Raw genomic sequence first — 23,977 nt, forward strand, 5'->3', positions numbered from 1 at the left:
CTTTTTTTGCCAACTAGAGAAGCAGCATGCATCATATGAAAAAGCATACATGAAGTTTGCATGCTCCTTTTGTGGTTTGACGCCAGTAAGTTTTTTTTTTTTTTGATATTGCGTTGGATTGTGGTGATTTTTTTAGTTGATGTCTATTTTCCCGTTTGGTTCATCAACTTCTTATGTGTTTTGGGTCATTTTTCTATGGTAGCTCAGAAATTAAGGTCAGCAACACAATTTAGCAATCGCAAACAAGCCACGAGCCACATTATTAGTGTTGCCGCTTCCCATCACACTGTTAAAAGTAGGCCTTTGAATTGTTTTGTTAATTAAAACGCTTGCTGAGTTGCTGTTTTTTTTTTTTTTTTTTTGGCAAACTGATGCTTTATTTAACACGCCTGGCAGTGAACTGCCAGCAGCCTCCCAGAGGGATAACTGAGATTACAAAGAGAAGTCCTGCATAAACAAAGCGAAGGAGACAACAGGTTTGATTTACATCTGAACAAACTGCGGGAATCTGAATGATCCCGAAAGGCGCGCTTAGCAAGCGCATGAGCCACCTTGTTCTCGGAGCGAGGAACTTTGATAATTCTTTCAGCAAACTGATTCCTGCGATTGAACACATCAGCAAGGACTGGTCTGATCGACCAGTGGCCTGTAGCTGAGAGTAAATCATTTGCTGAGGCTGCGTCAACAAGCATTTTGTTGTCAGAGAGGAAAGAAACTCCAGTCCATCCCAGCGCATGTACCACCCGAACAGCCAGCAATAAGGCATGTGCTTCTGCCTGTAACACTGAAGAAGCCGTGCAAGAGACGGCCTGGATGAAGATCTTGGCGTTACGATCAGGATTGTGCAAGTACACACCCAGTCCAGCGGTCCTTGTGTCCATTATAGGGTTGAATGCTGCATCACAGTAGGCAATTGGTCCTGCAGGCAAAGAGAAAACATGTTGCGTAGGATGTGGCATGGGAACAGAAGGAACATGTGACTGCTTGCTGACAGCCAATATTTTCTGTTCGTCATTACCTACAGTAAGAAGAGCGTTGGCAGCACAAAGAACCTGTGACAAAGACCATTGTTTTGCATTGAAGAGCAAATCATTTCGGGCTTTCCAAATCATCCACATGATTGTAAACACATATTGTAAAGAAACTACAGCATGTGAACTTGCGAGCAAGAACTGAATGACATTTGAGGGATAACAGCTAGGATCAAAACTATCAGTTCTAAAGCCTAAAGGAGAAGTAAACCACACCGCTCTGCAAAGGAACAGTGAAAAAACAAATGAATATCAGTCTCCGGAAGACCACATCTAGAGCATTCTTTTTTAATATGAGATGAGAAGCGAGAAGCTCTCGAACCTGAAGGCAATGCCCGTCGAATCAGTCTCCAAGCAAAAGTCTTGATCCTTGGAGGAAGTATGGCGTTCTTCCAGGCCTGCATAAGAATCTCTATCTCTATTTGTGTTAAACCTTGTCTGGAGGTCGGTGCAACAATGGATTGTTCCTGCATAAAGGTCTTGTACGCACTCTTTGTTGTGCACTGTCCACTAGGGGTATGCTTCCAACATAGTTCATCATCAAACTCAACGTTAATAATTGGAACCTGCAAAATCTTATCTCTCATATGATTGTCAAAATGCAGAGAAATTTTGGTATTGTCCCAACTCTTAGAATTTTGGTGCCATAGATCACTAATTGTGCTAGGACAGATTGTACCTGGTTGAGAAATCAGATGGTCATAGATCTCCTTCCAGTCCTGACACCATGGAGTTGACCAAATGCTTGAATTACCTCTTGCAATCTGAAGTTGACATGAGCTTTCCATCTGCGGCAGAACACTTAAAACTGAAGACCAAAAGGCGGATTTTGGAAGTGTATGATTAGCTCTCCAAATAGCAGTAGTAGGGAAATATTTTGCTTTGAACACATGAGTCAACAAAGAGTCAGGTTCTTTTAAAATTCTCCAAACCGACATAGCTAACAAAGCCTTATTCATGATGAAAAGGTTTCTAATGCCAAGCCCACCCTCATGTAAAGGTTTGCAAATATCATGCCAAGCTCTTAAGCACAAAGGTTTAGAGCTATTATCATGTTGTATGCCTGTCCACCAAAACTTGCGGACTATAGAAGTAAGCTCCGAGAGTATCTTTTTGCTAAGAAGAATGGATGACATGTAGTACACGGGTATGGAAGCAAAAACAGATTTTATAAGAGTTAGTCTAGCAGCGTGTGAAAGTTTATTTGCTTTGTAACCCGTAAGTTTGGATTTGAACATGTCAACCAAAAAGGCATAAGCAGCCGCTCTATTTCTTCCCGGCAGAATGAGAGGGTGACCAAGATGCACAATAGAAGTATCCATATCAGCAGCAGGAAAGAAACTTTTGATAGCGGCAACATCAAGTGGCACAGTGTGCTTACTAAAGTAAATGGACGATTTTGTCCAGTTCGGCGTCTGGCCCGAGAGACAGCAGAAATGCTCAAGTACCTGAGCGATGTTTTGCGCATCGTTGTTGGAAGTTGAGCCGCACACAATCAGATCATCTGCAAACATCAGCGAGTGTATAGGCGGGCAGCTAGGTCCCAGGCTGATCCCTTCAATATCCGTCAATTCCAGAGCCCGATGCATCGAAAGCGATAACTCATTAACTGCAAGGACAAACAAGTACGACGACAACGGGCAGCCCTGTCGTATACCTCGACTGCTGTGAAAGCGACCAAATGGTTGCCCATTTATTTGAACAGAAAAGGTAGCAGTTGAGATGCATGTACGGATAAGCTTAATGAAATGACTATGCAACCCTTTACGTGCGAGAGCCCTACCAATGAAATCCCACTCAATTCTATCAAAAGCTTTTGCAAGATCAATTTTGAGCATGAAAGCTTTATGCTCCCAAGAAGATAACTGAAAAGAGTGAGTGATTTCCTGGGCTAGTGCAACATTATTGGAAATCCTACGACCACGAACAAAGGCCTGTTGAGTTTCATGAATATAAGTAGGCACTGCCGCGCATGGCGCCCGTATGCTTCTTACCTCATCTCCCTTCTCCAGCTTAAATCCTGTCTTTCTTCCATCGTCTCGCCCAACATGTGAGCAAGGTGGTGACTGGCGAGTACAATCCAGATTGCTCTGGATGCCTTACTGACAGCCGCCGGCAAAACCTCGCTGCTCACAACGTCCTCGTGGGCTCGTGGCCAGAGTACATTACAAGGATCTACCACAATTGCGGCCAAGTCGACGGTACTATCATTTTTGATAATTTTTTCATGTTAGTACCATTTCTAGGACAGGCAGCAACAAATTGCACTAAATTTTAGCAAACAGCGAATTAGCCATTGAGGCCCTACTGTCAATGCCCACGTGGCAAACGGCCGTCTAGTATTATCTTCGAATCAGTCAACTTCCAATGGGAGCTGGTGCTCGCGTCTCGAACGGCTGGGGCTTGGCGACCTCGGGCCGCTCTGCCGCCGACGACGCCGCGCTCGTGGAGGACTGGAGGAGGGAGGAAGAAGCGGTGTTTCCCGTGCGCTCTGACGACGCCGCCGCCCTCCTCCTCGATGCCGCGCTCGACGAGGACTGGAGGCGGGAGAAGGACGCGGTGTTCCCCGTGCGCTCGCCGCAGCCGTCGCCGCCGTGCTCGACGAGGACTGGATGCGGGAGGAGGATGCGGTGTTCCCCATGCGCTCTACTCGACGCCGTGATCGACGGGGACTAGAAGCGGGAGGAGGACCCGATGTTTCGCGTGCGCTCGCCGCCGCGCTCGACGAGGATCGGAGGCGCCTCGTCAAGTTTAAGAACACGTCCCGGCCGGCCGGGCTCGTCAATGGCGGCATTGTGGCGAGCGAGAGGGCGACATTGTTAGCCGGAAAAAACCTTCGTGCTTTCTTTCTTCTTCGTTTGAGCGAGAGAGTAAGTGAGAAGAGGGGCTGCAGCAGCCCCAACAGACACGAGCAGCAGCCTGGACGGGAGGAGATGCTACTCCATGGGCTCCACGGCGTGCCTTGCCGCCGCCGTGCGCGTGATGGCCAGGGGAGGCGAGCCAGCGTTCCTTGCGTGGAGACGACCCGGGTGCGGGGTGCCCATGGAACTCGCCGCGGCGTGGAGCGTCGACCTTCTCTTCAGCGGCAGCGGCGCCACATGCGGATCCAGGGTTTGGCAGCTGCACCCCACCAGCAACCGGTGCCACCTCAAGCTGCAGCACGGCCACTCTTTTCCTACGCCTACGTACATGGAGATCAGGGAGCACAAGATCGGGAGAGGCGAGCTGGAGTGCGCTCTGTTCCTGATAAGTGATAGCGTTTGAAGAGTTGGAGACCCCTCCCTATTTATTTTCTTGATTTATCCTAGGTTTATTATTACTTTGCTCCTTGAGTCCTTGTAGACGGCTTCAAGACGGCTGTTTGGCCACGTCATCGCTGACAGTGGAGCCCAACCACTAAAACGCTATCAGTTAACTATTGCGCTATTTGTTGCTCGCTGCCTCAAAAATGGTACTGACATGAAAAAACTAACAAAAAAGGTACTAACCCGTCGACTTCACCTCAAATGTGGTAGTTCCTTGTAATTTACTCTCGTGACCATGGACGTCCACTCTACTTACTACTAAATTTGGTTCTCAGACTCTTTTAGCATAATATAACCAACCAACCGTCCACCAAAGATCGAAAGGGATAATCTGAGTTCGTTTTGTGAAAGACTCCTGTAAAATCCAAGCTCCAAAGGAGATGATCTAATATCATCTGCCTATCCCCTCACTTTCGGGTCAATGACAACCACACCGATCGACGCGCAGAATTCGCTGCTGATCTCGGGCGAAGCTGATATCATAGCCACTGTCTCTATTCAGCCTTTTTCGAGATTCGTGCCAATGGTTCCCACGTGAAAAGGGAATCTGCAGCTGTCATATGTACAAAAATAAAAGTACTTTTCACAAATACTACATGTACCATTCAAACAAATTTGGAAGGACTTTATAAAATCAGTACTATATTTCGCAGGACTACATGGACGTAGTGTCCGGACTGTATGCCCCAGTAATAGAGAACTCTATAGATGCAGTTTACAAAATAACTTTTAAAATATTGAATATTAGACTCATTTTGAAGAGCTCGTCGCGAGGAAGTCGAATATGAAAATAAAAATTCATTTGAATTTATTACGTGAAAGTTGTGCTAGTTTTTCAATTGGTAGTGTATTTAGAGAAGGGAATCTTGTAAAGTGGGTAGTCAAAATCGTGGAACCCAAGGATGGACATCCCTATGCCATGCAAGGGCCCAGATATCCACAACGCCGGAGATCAGCGCTGCGCGAAAGCATTTTCGCACACCGATGTTATCGGAGCTCCCCTTTTCCACAAATGGGACTGTATGAACATAAATGTCAGCATCATATTTTGTACATTTGCAATAATCATGCATCCATTTATAAACTCTCCTTATTTTTTTCTCATATCCATGGCAATGTCGCCCAGTCTACTTGCTAAATTTGGTTCTTGGACTCTTTTAATACAGTAGAATATAACCAACCAACCATCCTCCCACAGAACTATAGGAGCTAAAATATCCAAAGGACAAAGATAGTCTTCAGTTTTTGTTTGTGAAAGACTGCTGTAAAAACCAAGCTGTAAAGGAGATGATCCGATCGATCATCTGCCTAACCCATCACATTCAGATCAATGACAACCACGCTGATGTTATCGCAGCTCCCCTTGCAGAGCGCGAACCTCGCCAGGACAGCAGCGGCGTGGTTGCACGGAGGCTCTGGCTGGTGGCCACCCGGTGCGCCGCCGCCCCTGCTGCGGCAGGCTTCATCGCTCCCAGCTGCATGGGCTCTCGTCAGGTTTCCGTCTTCCTTGCATCGCCGGGCGATGTCGCAGGCCTTCCTGTTGGAGATAGCGTCCCACAGCCCGTCGCTCGCGAGGATCAGGCAGTGGTCGTCGTCCGACCTTATGGTTATGGTGATTTCTGGCTCGCATATCACCTCAGGCTTCAGGAGCTCGTGCCCTGCAAGTATATTAGTAAACTGTCAAATGACACATAATACTCTAGCAAGTGTAAGAATGATATAGTGAAGAGAAATAATATGTTCTTATGAACGAACTTTTCAACAGGAACTTAATTGGTTGTTTTATTTTATTTGTTAGAAGCAAAGCATGAGATATCTGTGTTTTTCTTCTCTTCCAAAATTATTTACATAAAAAAGCTCTGACATATTGATCAAAACAAGGCCTGCACATGATATGTTTCAGAAATAAACAGACATGTCCTATGCACATGTATGAACTGTAATTCAACTTTTAGGGAATATAAGAAGTTAAGAACTATCATTATGACAGCAATGACGATGCAATACTAGTATACTACATAGTCACATCCTAGCTAAAGGTAAATTGTTAATAAGGTTCACGTTCTTTGGTTGATAAAATGAAATAAATTTTTGTGACCATTAGAGCTGACACATAAGTAGGACCTTGGAAGATTAACAAGTCTTCATAAGTATAGTTTCCAGACTAAATGCTCAGGGTCTAGTAAATTGTATTTATAGAAATACTGAATAAAAAATTCAATTAATATCCTCAGCTACAAGAGTTATTGAAGTTCAACACATGTGGCTTCGTTACATTCATGCAAACTCTAATTAATCGATGTAAATGATAAAATTGAATAATCACGCTAAACTAAATAGTTCGGCAAAGAACTAGATCAAATAGTAGTAGTATGCAGAAACTGCCACTAATCAATGACTATCCAAGTTGCTTTGCATTGTTGGGCTTAATATAAGAACGATTCAAAGAGGAACATAGGAAGCACCTTCAGAATTTTAGAAATATTTGATACCCTTTGACAGATCCAGGTATCACATGACATGTATTTCACAAAGCATGGGTTGCTGTGACTTATTTCAGTATCAAGTACAAAGTTTACTATTTTGGGTGACATGGTAAGCACATGAGTTTATAGGTAAATATCGCGAACTACAGTGTATCAGGGAAAAAATACCTCATTAAACCTATGAAAAGCAAGTAAATCACTGAAGATATATACACAGAAAACCAGGGACACTAACATATATAGAAGAATATAACTGTACAAACCGATGAGAAACATTACTTTATGTGATTTAGTGGAAACATCTGGATTGGCAGCAGAAAAATAAATCATTCTTGTTTGGCTATTTTCCAATCATGTCAGAAATGAAATGAGTAATAGGGCATTCCTAAAGTCCATTGCAAATTTAAATAATAAACTGGACATGCATAAACGGAAATGTTAACACCTGCTCGGTAAATGACTTTGAAAAAATACACAAAATAGCATAATACTTATACACAGAGGAAGGCCAAAGCATAAAACTAGTGCATAAAGATGGTCAAATAATTCTCTTAAGAAATACCCATTTGGCCTTAATAAGGATAAACCATTTACCACATCAAATTATACACATGAATTTATAGACAGCGTGCAATCCATATTTTCTAATTTTGAATACTAATATACACAAAAAATTAAGTTGGTTAGATGAAAATAGTATCGTTACACTTGTCATAATTTTTTTACAATAATATTGTTTTTCATTAACATATTCATACATTAACCAAAGGTCAAATATATGTATCCGATACAATGTCAATATCCAAAAGTCATCTATTTCCTACAGTGGCGGAGCTTGCCAAGGATGGCTGGGGGGGGTGCCAAACACACAAAAATTCCTAATCTAACCTCTCCCAAAAGAATTTCCTTTTGAGATGTGCCAAATGGGCATTCCTACGACTCATTACACTCTATATGGACATTTCCAATGGTTTAACCAATAGGAGCATGTTTCTTTGGCAGGTTCGAGACCTCACTGTAACCTAGACCTAGCCATAGCATGGGTTGAGCCAAGCAAAAAAAAAGGCCTAGTGCAAACAACTCAGACCCTAGCCCGGTTTGAGCCGACATCTGGCTGAAGAAAAAGGCCAAAGCACACCCCAAGCTGACATCTTGGGTGAAGAAACATGCCCGATCGAGTCTGGCACAAAAAAAGAAGCCCTATGAGCCTCAAGTTAGGGCTCCGTTGTAGGACACCCATATGTAAAGCACGAGCCTAACTTGGCTCAGCCCGACACGCGTGCTTGGAAAACGGGCCATAGCACGACTCAGTAGTATGGCCTTTCCCTGCCCCGCGCATGATTTTCGGCACACACTTCTCATTTCTAGGCTTACTCTAACCGGTTGTGTAGACGAATTGTCCTTGCTATTATGAATCATATGGGTGGCACATAGGAAACAAAAACTAGGTAAACAATAATATTTAAACACAGACACAAAATTTGAATTCGACTTTCTGGTTTACCAAGATATACATGGACATAATTTATAGCACACAAGCCCGATAGAGTTTGTGAATCCATCGCAGATTTAGGTTAGAAAGGTTTTGCTTTTCGTTAGTGAGTGTAAGGTATTAGGCACTACGATGAAATACTTCCAAGGTTCGAAGTATATAAAAGTTATTATATGTATGAAACATGATTAAAAATATAGTCTATCACCTAGGAATAGCCTAGTTGTGGGTTTTGATTTGGCGCATATGCACTGCACCATTGGGTCGATTCTTAGTGGAAGATGGTTATTTTTGTAATGTCTACTATTGCATCCTCAAGGATATAGACCAAGTCTCACTCCGTCCCTCCTATGGGAAGTGTTCGATGTAGATATACAATAACTTCTCTTCCACTTAGATTATTGTGTTCCTACCTATACATCGAACAAATGCACACACCACACAAGTTTACACAAGTCATAAGCACCATGAATGTGTTTGGTTCGACCTTTTACGTGTTATCCAATTACAATGTGATTTGACTACATTAACCACGTTTGGTTTGCTTGGCCGGGAAATAGATACAATGTAAACGGATTACAACACAACTTAAATCCGACTTCTCCCAACCCCCTCCATCAATATATATCGTTACCAAGAACCCAGCGATAGTTATGGCTCGTCTGGCCTCAGCCTACAATTCCCTCTGGTGTTTCTCCTGGTCATCACCGTACCGTCGACCATGGTGACCGTGGAGGAAGATCTCCCGCACCACGGGAAGATCAGTCATTAGAAGAGCACCGATGATCTCCTTCACTGATCGATGTTGGTGACTCCCGATCTCCACATCGATCCCCGTGTCGATGATCTTTGCATCTAGCAACTGGTCACGGGAAGGAGAAGCAACGACGTCGCATGCAGAGCACAAGTGGAAATGCGGGAGAGCCAGGAGCGGCTATTGACTCCTTCCGTGCTCCAGGTAGACCTTATTTTGCTAGGTCCCACACCGTTGTTCTGCACTTTGATACCATTACTGAGTGGAACCAAACAAAATAAGAAAAATTCCGTTACACCGCAATCCCATGGTAACATGATCCCATTACCGTTTATATTACCATTGATGGAAACAAACACATACCATGTCCACGAGACACAAAGTTTGGATAAAATATTATACAACCAATCATTTACTACATCATTGAGAAATGCCCATCCATTCCAAGATTTAAATTCCCATGCTGATCATCGTAGACAATGCTTCTTGTTCTCCATCTGACAAAGCTCAGTGCCCTTGTTAGATATATGTGAGGTCACATGAATGATAATTCACAAACATTAGAATCCTCCACTCGAAGCTAAGAGAGTCTATTAGTTTGGCATCTCCTTCACCTTTAGCCTTTTGTGATATGGTACCTTGCAATTTGCTCCATCTATTTACATCATTGAGCAATACCCATCCATTACAAGATATAAATTCCACTGCAGATCATCGTGGACAATGCTTCTTGTTCTCCAACCGACAAAGCACATTGCCCTTGTAATATGTAAGGGAGATCACATGAATGACAATTCACAAACATTAGAATCCTCCACTCGAATCTAAGGAAGTATGTCATTTTGGTGTCTCCTGCCCTCATTAGCTTTTTGTGATAGGATACCTTGCAATTGCCTCCATATGGTTATGCTTAACCTTTCACCAGTTTCTCAGTGGCCATAGGAAACTAATTAAGTAGATAACATGGTGCATGATGTCGATTGTACTCCATTTCATCATCTTACTAGACAAGTAGACATTCCATTATGGGAAAATGCCCCCATATGGTTATGGTTTATCCGTCATCTTTGTCTTGTTTTGTTTCTCCCTCCACATCTCATAGTCATCCTTGTTCATCCATCTTGCTCCTTTCAAACCCAGGAACACATGTGTTCACATTCTATCATACAACCCGTGGAATTATGTACCACCATAGACCACAATTTGTATCTTCTCTCTCATAGGACAAAACCCTTCTCGCGTGTCGCCGAAAATACCTCCTCATATGATGTTAAGCATAGCATGTCGGATGAAGCAATTTAGGTTCAAATGACCCTTGTATAAAAGAACATTGTGAAAAGGGGATTAGTAAAGCCACCATGAGTGGCTAGACTGAACGGGAGATAGTCAATTAACCAACTCTAGCCCTTAGCTCCACTCTGGAGCCGAGGTAGAGATTTTCTCTAGCTCACCATCAAGATGCATGGAAGGTGAGAAATCTAGCAGCCTTCAGTACTCTTGTGGGGACTTTTGACACAACACAACATATTGTGTTTGTGGTTAGATCAAATGTTTTTGTGACCACTTTCAACACATTGATGTGTAGAAAAATGGAACTTGAGAGGAATACCTACTAGGGATGGTCGACATATCTTCTATATGAATGCAGACGACAACTAAGATCAAATGAAGGTTGATAATATTCGATATGCTACAAAATAATTCCAATCATAGAGTTGTCTAGAAAAGAAGAAAGGAGTAGAAGGATGAAAGAGAAGATGCACACCATAGAGAAAGAATGACCAACGCTGATGAGAGAGGCTGATTCAAGGATGTGCGACACACTGGGAAGTGCCTTCTGCATATCAAAGAAGCCACCTCCGACATGGACATACCAAAAGTTGATAGAAGCATTAACACGTACCTACCAAAATATTACCCATACATATCCAGATTCACACTCACCAAAAAAGAAGAGCATAGGGGGAGACACAAGCCTGCTCTTTTCATTAAGAGGGAAGAGTCCTCAAACTCGGGCCACTGGTTACATTTGCATGCATGCCTACCACTCAGCCATGGAGGAGTTCTCAAAAGTAGACCGTCAAACAAAGTGCTACGCTTAGGTGTATGCAATGCATAATTTCTTGGTAAATCTATTTTATATTGTTTCAATCGGTAGCTACGTACTTCTTCAAGCTTGATTGTTGGGGCGGTTTGGATGGTCGTGAACATGAGCGGCACACATATGTTGACTGGTGTTGGTCATATATATGCAGTAAGGTGCGCACACATATATGCAAGTGTGGTGCTTGGAACATTATTTATAGATGCAACGATGGGAGATAGTCAACACCAAGACCATTGAGTATATACCCTTTGAGTTCATTATCATCAATGTTCTTTCCAACCGCAGTGAGCTCCATGGCGAAGCCTTTCATCTTGGTAATATATTGGCCAACCTTCATATCCAATTTCTTCGTGTTGGAGAGTAATCCAAGGAGAGTATTGATATGTGCCTTGGAGAGTGACGCAAAAAGCTCCCTAATGGAATACCACGTGTCAGCAGAATGCTCAAGGATGTTAGGGGACAAGGTTTTAAGTAACCAGCTCATAACTGTTGATCTCGGGCAAGCCACATAGACCATAGACAGGATTAGGAACCATCGTGATCTTTTTGTCATTGTTTTGAACTTCTAGGTTTTCAGGTGCTGCAACATTGGAGTCGTCTAGCAGCTCATGACAAACATGTCGTGGGCGGTCGGGACGAGTTGCATCTTCCATAAAGGAAAATTTTCCTTCGTGAGTTTTTCGGTGTGTGTCTGGGGGGGGGGGGGGGGGGGGTGGCGCCAATTGCCATCATGAGGAGGGCGAGGTTTTAGGAATATCACCAACGATCAAGACCGAAGGGTGGGATTTTTGGAAGGTCTCCGATTGTAACCAACGCCGATCTTCTTATTCAGACGGTCAAGGGTCTTGGGGTTTTGGTGATCGAGAGCTGGATGCTAGGAAAAGGTTGCTCTTATACCATGCAAAATTGAATGCTCAAGCCAATTCAACCAAAAGTCTAATCTGATAGAAGAGACTAGCTAATTATATTCAACAAATCTAACTAACTAAAACAAATCTCCATCTAGTCACCCTAGATTGTTAACTTAGACGCCAACCGGCTAGGGAGGGATGAACTCACAGTTCATATGGTGTTTAATCTTCCTAATAATTAAGCAAATTGGTATTTCCCAGCTGGTTATCTAGCAGGCTACTCATGTCGTGCCAAGTAATTAACATGCACTCGATAGTCATGGTCTTATATATTCGCCCCATCTATGTCATCTATAATCGATACAGAAAAAGCAGGTACAAGTGGACATGCAAATATCCCATGCGCCAAAAGTGTAGAGAACACCATGCATCTATTGTATTTATCCAGAACCTCGCTGACACGAAATATACCATCTATAAATATATTTATCATAAAGCTTAATGCGTGCCGTTTTCATAACCGTTCTGATAAAAAAAACTTATCGGACATTTTATTCTAGCGCGTAAAGCTTGAACGATGGGTCCAATCTCAAAAGGACTGTTCCGGTTTAATAGGCTTGCTAACTCATTGTTTTTTTGTCAGATAGTTCCCAATTGTTATAGAGTGATTTGGAGAAATTGTTATTCTTATCTCCATTATAATATAAAATATACACCACAAAATAAATCTTCCCTTTTTGAATAGTATTTGCTTCTATAACTTTTTTTCCTACTCATCAGATGTTTGTGCATGGGCAAGAGACACATACCTACTAACAAAAAAACACCTTGTGAAATTAGTTGAGAAAGGAGCTTTAATTTATCAGCCTGTGGTGTAAATCAAAGACAAGGGCAAATGACAAATGACAAAGAAAACAAGACGCCCCATGACTCTTTAGCACCCTTGGAATCCAGGTGGAATCCTATATTTCTTTACGATACAGGTATGACCTAATCACCCTATGTAAACCATTATGGTCCTACTTGCAAGACTTAACGCTCCTATACAGCTGCCTCCGACCAGATTTTGCATGCGAATACAAGGAGCATGCTCTCTCACAATCCTTAAAAAAGCATGCTTTCTCACAATCTATATTGAGACGCATGAATAATGATGAAGAATATATGCATGCATGATGGTAGAGCGTGTACATAGATATACATACCTAGTGCGCGGGACATGGCGAGGACCCCTCTGACACGTGGCCCATCGATGAACAGAACCCGGCCGCCAGCAGCTTCGATGCGCGCCATCTCGTCTGGCCGGTCCGGCTGTACATTTCGATCATTCACATCAGTTAATTAGTAAAGGATATTTTAATTAGGAACGGAAAAGATTAATTAAAACTGCCATGCATATACGGCACGACAAAGACAGAAGTTGCCACGTGGGATGTGACATCATCGCTGAGGAAATCGCTCTCGTTGATGCAGTATCGCTCGTTAGGATTTAAACCAGATGTTCGTGTAATTTAATTAGGGGATAAAATACATCATGAACATAGGCAAACCTTCCCCATCTCGGATCACTCGTGCTAGCTGAGTGGCACACACCACAAGTAAAGCATCAACTGTTTGCATGCCACGATTGTAACAGATTAAGCAAGTCTAGAAGAAGCAAAGCAACTCCAGATCAGTTGGCTCATAATCACGACTTTGGCGCAGGTTTTTTTCTTGGCTGAAATCTCCGAAATCTTCCCAGGTTTTCACAGTACCCACCGGTATAATAAAAAATATCGGGTATTTTTTTTAACTTATATAATTTTTTTGGATACCAAAGTCAAACTTTATAAACTTTTACCAAATGTATATAAAATAATGTTAATTAAATATTATTAGAACCATCATGAAATGTATTTTTATATTATATACATGTGGTATTACAAAATTTAATATATATATATACACACACATGGTTGATTCAAACATTGTAAAATTTGATTTTGATCCAAACTAATACGCATCCTAAATTTAAAAGGAGTACCAAACCTAGTTCTCACTCTACCAGAAAACAAACCCGTCTCTGACTCATCTCTAAAGCGGGTTCGAACCATCTCAAAATGTAAGGCGCGGATTAGACAAAACTCAAAAATTTACTAATTTTGACAAAATATTTAGGTAAAAATATCTACAGCTACAATATTAAAAGGTTATTTTAAGAAAATGAAAATATGTTTGATGGTGAATCTATTGATATTGATTCAGTAATATAATTATTAAAATTTTTATGTATAAACTTGATCAAACTTAAAAATCGTTAACTTTTAAGAAATCTTAGATGTCTTATATTTTAGGACGGAGTAAGTAATACAGTAGTGTGTGTCTACTCTCTTTCTAGAATGACTATCGGCGTTGATGGCCTTAGACCCACGTCGCACAGGGTCAATAACTGTACCGTCAACTCTAGTTGACTATCTCTTGAGTCGAATGATCAATCAGGGGCCAACTGGTCAAGTGTGTACCTTCTGGTCCACGGAGAGCGGGACGGCGTCCAGGCCCCGGGAGAGCACGGCGCGGGAGTCGCCGCAGTTGGCGACGATGAGGCGGTCGCGGACCAGCAGCGCCACCACGGCCGTCGACCCCACGATGATGCACCTCTCCCCAGAGGACAGCGGGCACGCGCACGCGCCCTCCGTCGCCGTGGCCACGCGGCCGCACGCGCACGCTGCCGGCGCCAGCGCGTCCACGCGCGCGAAGCTCCGGGACAGCGCCGTGCGCCACGCCCGCTCCTCGGCCCCTTCCTCGTCGCGATGGGCCAGGTAGTCCTCCGCGGCGATGGCCAGCTCCTCCGCTAGGATCGCGTGCATCTGCTCCTTGCACAGTGCCGCCACCTGTGCGCGTGATTGTGTGTAGAGACGAAAAGAAGTTAAAGCACGGCGGTTGGATTTTAGTGTGGTATACTATGATCTGGACAAACAATGCTACAATGGAAGTATGAAACGTAAAATCTTTCCTATGGCAATGCAAAATGATCAAGATATATTTTTGGCTATTTCACAGGGTAATTAATCATAGGAGGTGGGGTGAAGACGGGGAGGTGACGTACGTGAGGGCCGCCGTGGCCGTCGAAGACGCCGAAGAAGTGCATGGGTTCGCCGCCGGCCCAGACGCAGAAGGATGGGTGCAGCGACACGGTGTCCTCCATCTTCCTAAGCCGCCCCATCAGCGCCACGGAACCGAACCGTACCGCCCACGGCCCCGCCGCCGCGGCGTTGATGACGGCGGCAGCAGCGTCCGAAGATGGAGGATTCTCGTCGCCCCCGGCAGCGGCGGCGGCAGCAGCGCTCTCCTCGGAGCCGGCGGACGTATTTGCAACGTCGTTGGCCGGGGTGAGGCGACGGCGCCTGGTCGGGCGGCATTCAGCGGCGTGGTCGGTTCCCTCGGCGCCGGCGCCAGGATCAACAGGCAAGTCGACGTTGTTGACGCCAGCGCTGGCCATCACGCACTGGAGGAGCTAGCAGGCGCGTCGATCCGGAAGCAGCAGAAGCTAGAGAGCAGAGAGCAGCAGTGACCATGGCGGCCTGCGAATGAATCTACATATAGCTGCAAGCTGCATCATCCTCGAGGGAGTGGGGCCCACATGGGGTGCGACGTGTCCAGGCACCGACGCGTGGCATGGGAACCGAGGGAGGAAACAAATCGGTGGGTCGATCCATCGTCGCGTGCGCGGCGTTGCGGATGCGTTTCCTTTCTCTTGCGATCTATCCTCAGTTTCGCGTCATCGATTGCTTCCACGCATAGCCATAGCCATAGAGCAGCCCTTCCGTTACCAGTTCTAAAGTTTGGACACAAATGCAAGGGCCTGAAACTTTGTAGACGTATATGCAAAATTTCAGTGGTTTACATCCACACCGAAAAGATGATGTAACGAAGGATTGTTTGGTTGTGCTCGATGTTGCAGATGTGTTCTTGTCTTTTCTTAGTCTTTAGTTTGCTTCATCAATTCCTTCCTCGGAGCAGCCTTGCGTACGTGTTCCCATGTGTTTCTTTCAGCTTCCTATGGATCGGCTTAGCACGTAACTTAAAAAATGCTTTCATTTCACCACTATTTTGGTTAATAAAATATAACTGGTCAAAAGGATACGTGAAAGGATATGCATCCATTGATCACGGTTAATTACTAGTAGTAGTAAGTACTGAAACGATAAGCCAAAGACTTCACGATCTAGATGGATTCCTATATAACAAATCAATGGGTTAGCCCAGCATCTCTGATGCGTTTCTTCGCTCTTTTCTGATGTTGTCTTAACTGTCTTCACTGATTTATTCCTCGAACACACATTTTGTTTTCTTTTTTTCCTTTTTGTTGTTGTTGAAAGAAGGCCCGAAAGGATATGCAACCATTAATTGATGTTGATCACTTCTTAGTATTGAGATGACAAGACAAAAGCTTATATGGCATAGTGAAGAAAAACAAAATTATGAAAAAAATATGTATTGCGAAAACCACCGTTGTATATTTATTTACTTTCACACAAGAGATTTCCTTCTAGGAAAGTGTCTTCATTTTTGGTTACTGAGGACCGGCTTTGTATCATTTTGCCAAATAGACATTCGCGGGTGTTTTCTACATCGGTGCTATTTTTGTCAAACAGATAATCTCCTTTGTCGGGGAAAGTCATGTTTTCCCTCTAACGATGTGAGGCGGACTTCAAAATAATAAAATTGTAACACTTAACATAAATCATTGTCTGCTTTTGGCGCCTTACAAGGGACCTCTTGGTTGCACGCCGGCCGAGACTGGATCATATGTGCCCGAGCACTTTGCGTATGTGCAAAATTTATTGAGCACATTATTGTACTTCCACAAAGAAAAGGTGATGTAACAAACCATCGCTTGCTTATGCATGATGTTGCAGATGTGTTGTTGTATTTTCTTAGTCTTTGATTTTCTTTATGAATTCCTTCCCCGGAATAACTTTCCCATGTTTCTACTTTCCTTTCTAACTAGTGAAAAGGATGCCTAAAAGGATATGCAATCAATTTCTTTTGTGAATGGATATGCAACCATTGATCATGGTGCATTACTAAAAATTATACTGAAACGAGAAAATAAAGGATTTACAATCCTGATGAGTGAATTCCTTGGCAGGCAGATGTTGTAACATGTTAGTGGGTCATCCTGGCATCACGGATGCATTTCTTATCCTTTTCTTGATTTTGTGTTAATTTGCTTGATTTCTTCCACGGACACACATTCTATTTCCATTTTTATTTTTTCATTTAAAGCAGGCCGGAGAGGATATACAACCATTAATTGTGGTTGATTACTTCTTATTATTAAAATGGCAGGATAGACTCTTATATGCCATTGTGAAAAAAAAACATTTAAGAGAAACAATTTGTGTTGCGAAAACCAGCTTGGCATATTTTTTTGACACAAAAGCTTTCCTTCTAAGAAAAAAATCTTGTGTCAAAATATTCAAAGTTAGAGTAGAAGTCTCCCTCTTTGGCTATTAAAACTCTTCTTTTTTACACAATGCTATTGAAGCTCATAATACCGTCATCCCAAAGCTTAAGGCTTATATTATTTTTAGAAAGTCAAACTATGTCAAGTTTGACTATGCTTTTACGAAAAAATATTAACATGAAAAATACAAAATTAATATCACTAAATAGATACTGAAATATGTTTTCGCATGGTATCTACAAATTATTATATTTTTTGATAGATTGTTCTAAAAAAATTTAAACTTTACTTAGTTTGACTTTAAAAAAATAAGCCTTAAGCTTTGGGATGGAGGTAGTAGTAAAGTTTCAAAATGAGTTTTTGTGATATGGTGCATGGATATGTTCTGTAGTTGGTTCAAGCATAACTTACATGTGTGTGACATTTCAATAAGCTACATGATACTTTGTTCTGCAATGATTCTTACATCCATAACAAGGAGATGATGCAATACGATGATGGTTTGTGCGTGGTGTTGAGGATAAATTCTTGACTTTTCTTTGTTTTTCAATCTCTATTTTTCTTCATCAATTCCTTCCCCACAATAACCTTTTTTTTTGCCTTGGTTATTAATGGAAGGGAGGCGAGAGAGAATATGCAACCATTTGCTAAGATTAATTGCTGGCTAGAATTAAAACGACAAGTTAAGGCTTACATACAACATGTAAAGAGAATGCTTTAGAAAAGAAAAAAGGAAAAAAAAAACATTGTTGTTACCATGTTCCGAGAAACATCTTAATGTATATAAGGCATGCGTGTCGTAGAAATTCTTTATCTTTTGTTTCTCAAGATGAAAGTTGATTTTTTTTTTAAAAAGGTGGCATGCTGGAATGATGTTGCCTTTACTCGTACTTGCTTATTTTCATATATATTTCGCATGATTGGCTTGTGTCCTATTTGGAAAAATAATGTCACCACATTGATAATATCTTCCTTCATGTTGCCCCCAATTTATAGTAGAATATTGCAGGTAAGCCATCATAGCCAGGCGCCTTCATAGGAGCAAATTTAGAAAAGATTATCAAAGAAGTATCGGTATAAAGTATAATTCATACGCACAGTGACTTTTTTTGTCAAATAGCTCCACCAATGCGCCGGGTTAGAAATTTGGATCTCTTTTGTATACTTCCTTACATAAGGAGGTCGTCGTGAGCTCCATATTGGTTGGTGTCAACAATAACATAGAGACCGTTTTTCAGTTTTGTTATGCCATTATTCCTCGCTCGCCAAACAGCTTTATTACAAAAAAAACTTCATGATGAAATTATATATATGAAGACAATTTAACAAGCTGGCTCGTAATATAAGCACCACGAAATTGAACTTTTCTTTGCTCTTGACCTGATACTGCAGTCGTCCCAGCCGGTCCCTAAGACCGTTAATCGATTGCCAACCAAGCAACCAACTAAAGCTAGCTCAGAGCACTTCTTAAATTTAGAAGTGTTCTTGTATTTGAGCAAATCTTTCTAAAAACTTAATTAAAGATACATAGCTAAAACAAGAAAAGAGCAATAGCCGGCACCATCAGTACTCGGTTCATCACTAGCTAGATCGCTCCTAAAGTCCTAGTTAATGTCCTACTACCATGCATGGTCACGAACATACGTTTGCCATTGATGACAATGTGTGAAGATGAGTCAAGAGCAACCAAGCCTGAGGTCAAGATCCAAACCTCCACCTCCACCTCCACCACCATCACCGAACCCTCCTCCGACCCCAAGCTCCACGTTCACCTCCAACGCAGCAGCCTTCGCCGCCGTTGACGTGGCAGCGTCCGCCGCCGCCGTGGAGAAGAAACTGTAGACGGCAGGCGGAGTCCTCGCCGTCGTCGTGTCGCTGCTGCAATGGTACTGCGCCGGCGCGAAGTTGAGGTTTGGAAGCACCCGGTGGGCGGCGGCGCAGGAGTAGTAGTAGCACAGCCTGGCCCTCTCCCTCCGGTGGACGTTCATGTGGCCTCCCAGCGCCTGCGCGGACCGGAACTCCCTCTTACAGTAGCCGCAGATGTACGACGACGACGACCTCTGTCCCGCCACCGGCCACGGGACGCCGCCGCCACCGGCGAAGCTCCACGTTGCCGGCCGAAGCTGGCCGAGGTGGTGGCGGCCGTGGTCTCCTCCTCTCGCGCCTCCGCTGTCCATGGATCAGCTACTTGTGTGTCGACTGATGTGGTGTAGTGCAGTAGTGACTATGGCTTGGCAGAGCACGGTAGAATGGGCGTATATATGCTACTCGATCCAGTGGCGGTATACACACTCGACACTTGTTTTCTACCACTGCACACACCACTCACTACATCACTCCGTCACAACTTGTATTAAATCAGCTTGCTAGCTAGCTCGTTTTGTTGTTTTGGGGTAGAAACGATGGACAGATTGAAGTGTGACCGAGTGCACGCGGAGTGAGTCAAGGTATATTGGTAGGCTAGCGGTGATGTTGCAGACGAGATACCGTCAGAACGATGCTCTCCGTTTCAGGGAAGACTATGTGACATGTGTTGGCAACCTCTGCGGACTACTTTGCCTGACGACGAGACATAATGTGTACCCAAAGAGAGCATCTGAGTAGACGTAGTCCAGCTAGCTACTGTAGATCGGTAGCTGCAAGCCTACATGGCCAAAGTGGCAAAAGGCGTTAACTATGCTCGGAAAGCGTACGCAGCATTTGCCCTCAATTTGCTGCCCTTGAGTTTGACCGCAACTATAGCATCTCATTTTTCTTTCTTCTTCTTTATTTTCACACATGGAAATACCAGGTGTCATGCAAGCATTAACTCATGTCCTGCATCCTGCGGCTGCAACATATCACGTCAATCTTGTCATGTCACGAAGCATTCAAGCAGGCGCAGCCGAATACTATCTTTCGTCAACGCATCGCATGGATGGTTCTTCCACACTCACTGGCTTACATTGTCTGAAGCCTCAAGGCATTGTACCCCATTGGCTAGCACTAGACATGTTTGGGCGCTGGTATACATGATGGCACCACAAAGGAGAAGTAGGTTTTGCTATATATGCGTGCATGTATATCTTTGGGGTTTACATTGAAAGAAAAAAAAGTAAACTTCTGCAGATTCTTGAGGCTACAGCAACTGAAGAACAGAGATCACGAAGAGTCTCCATGCAGCTACACTTTTGTTATCTCAACGTATAAGCTTGCTACCTACAATACAAAATACACAATGCTTGTCTTTGCTCAAGATATGACAACAGAAACAAATTGCCGGTCGAACTTTTGTATTCTTATTGCAGCATTGCTTTAGCCTTTAACTGTTGCCAGGGCCTTCACTGAATTGCAATTTGATTTGATGCAACCAAGCAGCAGGATGAAGACGTACAAGGACGGATAGTTTTCCTTTCCACCTGCTCACATCAAGATTTAAAGATGATAGCTGCTAACTTTTTTTCCAAACCATGCATGCTATCGAATGAACTAACAATCATTCAGTTAATAGGAAATCCGTTTTGCTTAGCATATATTGCTAATATAATAGGCATAACACTCATAGCTTCTTTCCAGGTAATTTACATAACATATCATATAGCAGCAGAAGGAACAGAGAAGAGGGCAACAACTCAAAGCACAATTCATAGCAGAGCAAAAAAGAATAGCAAATTAATTCATTGAAGAGGATGATCTGACCTGAATTCCCTGGCTAGCTATCACTATCATGCACTTCGTCCCTTCCTCGATCTACTTTTTTTCATCGCCGTGCTTCTTATTCCTTTGTTTTCATCTCTTGAACCGGATGCAACAGCTACTACTTCTTGCTATGCTCTGCCGCCATTGTGTGGACTAGACAAACAGATAAAATTAAGATGGGGTCAATAGGAGGGAATCGCAAATTAAATAAATAGACAAAACATTGCAAGAGTTGTAGTTTACCTCCAGATACGATCAACTGATGGGACGGTGTATCCCTCACCCTGACGGTGTCCTAGTCTGCTATTTGCCACCCTAGCTTCTCCTCATGATCCCTCAGCACAGGTGTCTACTCCGTGTATATCACTATGTTATGCGATGTGCAGCACATGTCAGCCATGCAGTACATCTGAAGTAGATTATTTGGAGGCCACCCTTCTTCCTGCAGGCACTTACATGCATCTTTCAACCTTGCCTACGCTCTCAACGTGATAGCTGTAGCTGCAGAGTGTCTCGTGTTGAACTCCATTTTCGAGTCGGACAGTGAGAGGTCATTCTCCAATCGGTAAGGTGTGAGAAGGCAGGGGAGAAGAGGATATCCCCCATCACCAATGATGTATTCCCCAAGATCCGAGCCATCTGACAAATGCAGCTTGGTGCCATTCAGCCAAGTAGCATTCTCACACTCGTTGAATAGCGGAGAGGTGTGCAAAGTGCTCAATTGGTTCATTCTATCGCTACCTGACGGACAAAACCAAATGTTTGTGAACCTCATATCTGGATCAATGACGGCTTGCATTACCATGCCGTCATTCTCCTCATGTTCAGTCTTTTGATCCAAATTTGATGTGAACTAACACCGCACCTGTTTGGAAGGCCATGGATCCAGTCAAACTTGTGTTTGATCTTCTTCGTTTCATAGTCAGCGTGCTTGCTCTGCCATGTATAGCTTCAACAAACACCTGAGTTATTAGCGAGACGTTTGACATCTTACGGTAAGTCACCAGCATTCAGCTTTCTCACAGAAATACCTACACAATCTTGTAAAGACAATACTCTCCCATCAACAAAGGTGAAGGTGTGATCCCTTGCCATCATATTTCAAAAAAATGCACCATCACCAAGCTGCAGATGTAACTGAATGTACTTCTCATCATTTTGTACACAGATTCAAATCCTTGTACGTCCACAATAGGAGATGATACGTTTCTGTATGGCAAGAAAAATATAAAACTTGTTTAGACACCCATGTATGATGACACTGTTATTCACTTCTTTGTTTGTACATGTGCAAAGTTAATATTAGCCTACAAAATTATTGACAACCGCCTTCCTTCAAACAGGTAATGGTAGATACAAACCACTGAACTATAAGTAATTAGAGGCTCAGATAAATTTGCAAGCATCATTAAAATGCTGCTAAGTGTTTTATTGCATACATACCTGCTTCTTGAGCAATGATCTAGCATCATCAGGCGCTTATGTGCTGACATGGTGGTAGGGCCCTACGACCGTCATCCCTCAGGCGACACCTTCATCTCTAGCGGTAGTGAGAACCTGGCTGTCTGAAGCAGCAGCATAGACTAAGGGTGTTTTGAGCACACCCTCCCATGCGCCATGGTTCCACAGATCATCTATTACCAGTAACGTCTTGTGGCCAATCAAGCCAATCCTTCAGGGTTCGATGAAGGGTGTGCATTTGCAGCAGACTGGTGATCACCTTTGATGATGGCTCTTCTCAGCAGCTAAGCCTCGCTGAGGTTTCGGTCACCGCTCAACCATTTTTTTTTCTGAACTCACCTTCGATGGCCTCATCATTGAAGACCTTCTGGGTGAGGGTCATCTTGCCAATCCCGCGAACACCTACGACGGCCTCCTATATGCATAATCTGGGACACATGTGTTCTTGTGTCTTCTTCAATCTGGTTCCCAACAACACCCGACCGGTTGAGCTCCCCTGACGTCCCGCGCCTAGGATTGCCATGACAATTTGCGTGCACCTTGCTACTATGCTCCTCATAGGACCTGATAAAGCCGCACTCCACTCCTTGATGGTGTCGAGCCTCAGGTTAAGCACCTTGATGTGGGTCCCAATTACGTGAGCATGGGAGGGATTCTGCATGCAGAAGAGCAAGGGATTGAAACACCCTGCATCAATGGAGGATGATCCATGCTCCATGGCCTTGAGATGGCACAGGTTGAGGATGTCGGTAGCTTCGTACATGGCACGCTTGAGCTGCCCCACCCACTCTCAGACGCTCTCGTCGGCGATGTTCCTCCAATCAGCATCGGCGAGGAAGTTCTTGAGGTCCAAAAGCTTGTCACCCATCTTGTTAATCTCGCAGGAGACGTCCAGCATCTCCCCACCTCATATTCTGCTACCTGAGCGAGCAAATGACCCAAATAGGACGCAAATGCATGCAGCACTATCGCCATTAATTATATTTGCTGGAGTTTTCTGTGATAACAAAGGTACAGGTGAAATTTAAGTAGGACAAATAATTCAGGAAAATAAGGAAGAAGCTTAATTGACTAGGTGTAAAGAGAGAGACAAATTAAACCTGAACCGACCTAGATGGATGGATGGTCTGTTCGCTCAGCTCCAGAGAGCATCTCAATTCTGATGAAGAGCAACTCAGCTCCTATCTGTAAAAAACACCAGCTACATAATAATATTTGGGTGGATGATGATAAGATAAGAGAGTACAGACTTCTAACAAGTCTACATATTCTCTTCTGTGCAAAGAGGCCCATGTGATCCTCTTAAGTTCTCGGGGAAAATTCTTCAGAAAACAGCCAGGGCACGGCCCTGAACTCCGATTTG

General features: G+C 43.4%; 2 protein-coding genes and 1 pseudogene across 2 annotated transcripts; all 3 read right to left on the minus strand.

Moving 5' to 3' along the window:
* Positions 1-5,462: 5,462 nt before the first annotated feature.
* Positions 5,463-15,240, minus strand: LOC127309752 (probable protein phosphatase 2C 37). Its single transcript, XM_051340487.2, has 4 exons — positions 15,112-15,240; positions 14,528-14,896; positions 13,232-13,337; positions 5,463-5,994 (listed from the first exon to the last, which is right to left on the minus strand). The coding sequence occupies exons 1-4, from the start codon at positions 15,226-15,228 to the stop codon at positions 5,645-5,647; spliced, it is 942 nt and encodes a 313-aa protein (XP_051196447.2). The 5' UTR covers positions 15,229-15,240; the 3' UTR covers positions 5,463-5,644.
* Positions 15,241-18,796: 3,556 nt separating this feature from the next.
* Positions 18,797-20,125, minus strand: LOC127308451 (uncharacterized). Its single transcript, XM_051339277.2, has one exon. It carries the CDS (start codon positions 19,650-19,652, stop codon positions 19,152-19,154), a length of 501 nt encoding a protein of 166 aa, XP_051195237.1. The 5' UTR covers positions 19,653-20,125; the 3' UTR covers positions 18,797-19,151.
* Positions 20,126-20,490: 365 nt separating this feature from the next.
* Positions 20,491-23,609, minus strand: LOC127308450 (putative disease resistance protein RGA4; annotated as a pseudogene).
* Between the last annotated feature and the right edge of the window lie 368 nt (positions 23,610-23,977).

The sequence above is a fragment of the Lolium perenne genome, chromosome 6, assembly GCF_019359855.2.
Source record: "Lolium perenne isolate Kyuss_39 chromosome 6, Kyuss_2.0, whole genome shotgun sequence".
Classification (NCBI taxonomy): Eukaryota; Viridiplantae; Streptophyta; class Magnoliopsida; order Poales; family Poaceae; genus Lolium; species Lolium perenne.